Raw genomic sequence first — 6,319 nt, forward strand, 5'->3', positions numbered from 1 at the left:
GACACCCTGAACCCCTGCCCGAGGAACGGCCAAAAGTACTCTGGGAGGTAAGCTGGCCAGCATGAATTTTTATTTTTGTCTGTCTTGGTTTGTGTAATTGCTCTGTCTTGTTAGTTCTGAAGCGCAGCGATTGTACGGACACGCGTGATCCATTTGTAACTTTTGGGCAGACTGAGAAGGAGTTGACGAACTCTAACTTCTCCCCTGCCACCCTGGGAGACGTCCCAGGGATCTAGGTGTCTCCGAAGGATACACCACTTTGAGATTTGGCCAAGAACTCCCCAGTTCGTTGGCACCCTTGAATACTTTCGGTTTGTGCCGAAAGCGTGCAGCGTTTGCCTTTTGTGGTCTTATCTTTGTCTTGTTGTGTACTTTTCTTTACCTCCTTTTACATCCTAGAACAAAGATGGGGCAATCCTTGGTAACCCCTCTAAGTCTCACCCTTGACCATTGGAAGGATGTCCGGAGCCGGGCCAACCACATGTCGGTCGAGATCATGAAGAAAAAATGGATAGCACTCTGCACCTCTGAATGGCCAACTTTTAATGTCGGTTGGCCCAAAGAAGGAACCTTTAATCTTGACCTCATTTCACAGGTTAAATCCCAAGTTTTCATTCTAGGACCCAGAGGACATCCAGATCAAGTCCCTTATATCATGATCTGGGAAAATCTAGTCTCTGACCCACCTCCATGGGTCACCCCTTTCTCCCCACTTAAGCCCTCTCCCCCTTCTCCTCTTAGCCCCTCACCTCCTCTGTCTGCACCCCTTGCTCCCATTCCAGCACCATCTACCCAAAGTTCTAGATTGTACCCCATATTAGATAAGTCTAAACCCCCAGCTTCAAGCAGGTCAAAGCCGCAGACGATCCTTCCACCCGAGGAGTCCATCCTGATAGACCTGATGACAGAGGAACCCCCACCCTATCCACCTCAACCTCTTCCAGTTCTAGCTCCCCATTCAGATTCCTCCAAAGAAGAGGAGAAATCACCTGTTGCCGGTGCCCCTCCAGACCCATCCCCCATGGTGGGGCGACTCCGGGGACGCCGAGAACCCCCAAATCTGGGGGAAACTTCGAAAGCCTTCCCCTTGCGCCAGACCGGAGGTCCCAATGGTCCATACCAGTATTGGCCATTCTCTGCCTCTGATCTTTATAATTGGAAGGCTCATAACCCTTCTTTCTCTAGTGACCCAGTTGCCTTAACTTCTCTGATTGAGTCTGTTCTAGTGACCCACCAGCCAACCTGGGATGATTGTCAGCAACTTCTCCAAACTCTCCTCACCTCTGAGGAGAAACAAAAAGTGTTACTAGAGGCTCGAAAAAATGTTCCAGGGGATAACGGGCGTCCCACTCAGCTGCCAAACCTGATCAATGAAGCCTTTCCTTTGACCCGGCCAGATTGGGACTATAACACTGATGAAGGTAGGAACCACCTACGTCTCTATCGCCAGTTACTTATAGCAGGTCTCCATGGAGCAGGGCGACGACCCACTAATTTGGCCCAGGTAAGACAGACTATCCAGCGGGTGGAAGAAACCCCGACCGCATTTCTAGAAAGGTTAAAAGAGGCTTATCGAAGATTTACTCCCTTCGATCCAGATAGTGAGGAACAGAAAGGTAACGTCTCCATGGCATTTATCTGGCAATCAGCCCCAGATATAAGAAGCAAGTTACAAAGATTGGATAATGTGCAGGACTATTCCTTGGCAGATTTACTGAAGGAAGCAGAAAAAATTTTTAATAAGAGGGAGACTCCAGAGGAAAAGGAAGAAAGAATTAGGAAAGTGCAGGAGGAAAAAGATATAAAATACAAAGAGGAATTAGATAGAAGGGAAAAGGAAAGAGATCGAAAGAGAAATAAAGAATTAAGTAAAATACTGGCCACGGTCATGCAGGCAGGACAAAGGGAGAATAAACCAGAAAAGGAAAAAAGGCGAAGCAGGCCCCCCGTGGAACGTGACCAATGTGCCTACTGCAAGGAAAAAGGACACTGGGCTAAAGACTGTCCAAAGAATCCAAAAAGGCTCCCCAACTTAAGACAGTACCCAAACCGAGCCCCCCAATTGCTGGCCTTAAATGATGAAAATTAGGGGCATCAGGGCCAGGAGCTCCCCCCTGAACCCCGGGTAACTCTTCAAGTAGGGGAGCAACCAATTACTTTCCTAGTAGACACCGGAGCCCAACATTCGGTACTAACCCAAACTCCAGGGCCCTTAAGCAGCAAGACCACATGGGTCCAAGGAGCCACTGGGTGCAAATCTTACCAATGGACCACCAAAAGAGAAGTGCATCTTGCCTCAGGTAAAGTCTCCCACTCATTCTTACATGTACCTGACTGTCCATACCCGCTACTAGGAAGAGACTTACTGACTAAATTGAAAGCCCAAATTCATTTTGAAAATGGGAAAGCCTCAGTCAGCGGACCAAACGGGGATCCTTTACATGTACTAACCTTTAAATTGGAAGATGAGTATCGGCTATTTGATAGCACCCCACAACCCGATCAAAACATGGACTATTGGATTACTACTTTCCCAGAAGCTTGGGCAAAAACCGGGGAAATGGGGATGGCAATATGCCAGCCCCCTATAGTGATTCCACTTAAAACTACTGCCTCCCCTATTAACATCAAGCAGTACCCCATGTCAATGGAGGCTTACCAAGGCATTAAGCCACACATCCAGCGGCTCTTAGACCAAGGCATTCTAACCCCTTGTCAATCGCCCTGGAATACCCCCTTACTCCCAGTTAAGAAGCCTGGAACTAAAGATTACCGGCCAGTTCAGGACTTAAGAGAAGTAAATAAAAGGGTAGAAAATATTCACCCCACGGTGCCTAATCCCTACAACCTCCTGAGCACCCTGCCTCCCACTCACACTTGGTACACAGTATTGGATTTAAAGGACGCATTCTTCTGCCTAAGGTTAAGCCCCCAAAGCCAGGCCCTCTTTGCATTTGAATGGAGGGATCCTGAGAAGGGGCTCTCTGGGCAGCTGACATGGACCAGACTACCGCAGGGATTCAAGAACAGCCCAACGCTCTTTGACGAGGCTTTACACCAGGACTTGGCCAACTTCCGGGTAAGACACCCCTCCTTAATAATGCTCCAATATGTAGATGACATCTTATTGGCAGCCACCTCCAAGGAGGAGTGCCTGGAAGGAACGAAAGCGTTATTGCAAACCCTAGGGCAACTAGGGTACCGGGCATCAGCTAAAAAGGCACAAATTTGTAAAACCAAAGTTACTTACCTTGGCTATGAGTTACGTGATGGCCAGAGGTGGCTAACTTCAGCCAGAAAAGAGACTATTTCAAGCATCCCAGTCCCCAAGAACCCCAAGCAGCTGCGGGAATTTCTGGGAACTGCAGGATTTTGCAGACTATGGATTCCTGGGTTCGCAGAAATTGCAGCCCCTTTGTATCCACTGACAAAACAAAACAACCCATTTACTTGGACTGAGGAACATCAGATGGCATTTGATCAAATTAAATTGACCCTCCTATCTGCCCCTGCCTTGGGTCTGCCAAATGTCACCAAACCTTTCGATCTGTTTGTAGACGAGAAACAAGGCTATGCTAAAGGAGTCCTAACCCAAAAATTAGGACCTTGGAGGCGTCCTATAGCCTACTTGTCCAAGAAATTGGATCCTGTAGCATCAGGATGGCCCCCTTGCCTTCGGATGGTGGCGGCAGTCGCCATCCTAATTAAAGATGCCACCAAATTAACTCTGGGACAACCATTAACTTTACTAACACCCCATACCATCGAGGCCATTATTCGTCAACCTCCCGACCACTGGATTTCTAATGCCCGGCTCACCCACTACCAATCTCTGCTGCTGGACACAGACCGAATCCAATTCGGCCCCATTGTTACCTTAAACCCAGCAACACTCCTGCCCCTTCCAGGAGGACCCACCCCCCATAACTGCCAGCAGATTCTTGCAGAAACCCAAGGAACCCGACCAGATCTCACAGATCAACCCATGAAGGACGCAGAGCTGGTATGGTACACTGATGGAAGCAGTTATCTACTTGATGGGAACGGCAGGCGGGAGCAGCCATCACCACCGAGTCAGAGGTAATTTGGGCAAGTGCATTACCGGGAGGAACTTCAGCTCAGTGGGCAGAATTAATAGCCTTAACACAAGCATTAAAACTAGCTGAAGGAAAAAAACTCAATGTGTATACAGACAGTAGGTATGCCTTTGCCACCGCCCACATTCATGGAAAAATTTATCGACGGCGAGGATTACTAACTTCAGACGGAAAGGAGATCAAAAATAAAACTGAAATTTTAGCCTTACTAAAAGCCTTATTCTTGCCAAAGAAACTAAGCATCATACACTGTCCTAGTCACCAGAAGGGGAATTACCCAGAGGCAAAAGGGAACAGGCTGGCAGACGAAACTGCAAGGAGTGCGGCTCTAGGACCACAACTCCTAGTAACCACCCTATTGCCACAAAAAGTTAAAAAGCCACCTGAGAACTTCGATGAACATTGGGTCTATGAGGACCCAGATTTGGACATTGTGCAACACTTAGAAGCCACCTATAACCCGGCTAAAGGCACATGGGAATACCAGGGAAAAACTATAATGCCTATCAAAAACACCAAAGAATTAATAAGGTCCTTGCACAAACTTACTCATTTGGGAGCTAAAAAGATGAGAACCCTCTTGGATCGTGGAGAAGAAAATCTATACCTACCCCACAGAGACTCAATCATCAGGCAAGTTGTAAGAAATTGTCAAGCTTTTGCTCAGGTTAACGCAGGTAAAATAAAAATTGGAATTGGAATCCGGGCCAGAGGGCACAAGCCTGGAACCAGTTGGGAAGTTGACTTCACAGAAATCAAGCCTGGTATGTATGGATACAGGTATCTTTTAGTTTTTGTGGACACTTTTTCAGGATGGGTAGAAGCATATCCTACTCGGCATGAGACTGCTAAAGTCGTAGCAAAGAAGCTACTAGAAGAAATCTTTCCAAGGTATGGTGTACCTGGGGCTATTGGTTCAGATAACGGGCCTGCCTTCACCTCCCAGGTAAGTCAGTTAGTGGCCAGTACATTGGGGATTAATTGGAAATTACATTGTGCTTACCGACCCCAAAGCTCAGGGCAAGTAGAAAGAATAAATAGAACTATCAAGGAGACTTTAACTAAATTAACGCTTGAAACTGGCACTAGAGACTGGGTGCAACTCCTGCCATTAGCTTTGTACAGGGCCAAGAACACCCCTGGCCCTCAGGGACTAACCCCCTTTGAAATTCTGTATGGTGCCCCACCACCTGCTGTTAATTTCTATGAAACTGAGATTTCTGCTCTATTTACCCCTACCCTGCAGACCCATTTACGTGCATTGCAGTTAGTCCAAAATGAAGTCTGGAAACCCCTAGCGACAGCCTACAAGGAACAACTAGAGAAACCAACAGTACCACACTCCTTCAAGATAGGAGACACCATCTGGGTCCGCAGGCATCAAAGCAAAAACCTTGAACCTCGCTGGAAAGGACCTTACACCGTCCTGCTGACCACCCCCACCGCCATCAAGGTAGACGGCATTGCAGCCTGGATCCACGCATCTCACGCAAAAGCGGCACACCCACAAGACTCCATCCCTACATCCCAAGAATCAACATGGAAATTACAACGCACTCAAAATCCTCTAAAGATAAGACTTGCTCGCATTTAATTGTCCTTATTGTTTGTTTTCCTTTCATAGTAACCAGCCGTAGTCCCCATACCCCTATGCAACTAACTTGGCAAGTTTACTCTCAAACTGGAGAAATAGTTTGGACTACTACTGCAGTCCATACCCCAGGAACATGGTGGCCTGATCTAACTCCGGATTTTTGTCAACTAGCTGCGGGCATAGACTGGTGGGATATACCCAACCAGCAACCCAATCAACTCAGTTCTAATATGGCCCCTAAGACCCAACAGGACAGACACCGTTCCAGGATGCTCAACCCCAACCGCCAGGTGCCGGTTGGCCCAATCTGATTTCTATGTATGCCCCCGAGATGGCAGGAGCAGGTCCCTAGCACGTAAATGTGGAGAATATGAAGAATATTTTTGTGCCAAGTGGGGGTGTGAAACCACTGGAGATGCATATTGGGCACCAACTTCCTCATGGGATCTAATATGAGTAACCAAAAATTTCTCTACCCCCCAAGATTACCCCAGTTTTTCAGACAATGACCCCCACCCCTGTGCCGAGTCAAGCTCCCAATTCTCCTTGAGCCTCTCACTTCCCCTTAAAATCCAGTTCATCCCCCAGGGTAAAACAAAACTCAAGCCCTGGATTACAGGAAGAACAT

General features: G+C 47.6%; 1 protein-coding gene across 1 annotated transcript; it reads left to right on the top strand.

Moving 5' to 3' along the window:
• The first annotated feature begins 406 nt into the window (after nucleotides 1-406).
• LOC124975261 (uncharacterized) lies at nucleotides 407-5,691 on the top strand. Its single transcript, XM_047538058.1, is given in 4 exon segments — nucleotides 407-725; nucleotides 801-1,783; nucleotides 1,817-4,040; nucleotides 4,043-5,691. Coding segments are annotated over 4 exon segments (5,175 nt in total).
• The last annotated feature ends 628 nt before the right edge of the window (nucleotides 5,692-6,319 follow it).

This window comes from Sciurus carolinensis, unplaced genomic scaffold, assembly GCF_902686445.1.
Source record: "Sciurus carolinensis unplaced genomic scaffold, mSciCar1.2, whole genome shotgun sequence".
NCBI lineage: Eukaryota > Metazoa > Chordata > Mammalia > Rodentia > Sciuridae > Sciurus > Sciurus carolinensis.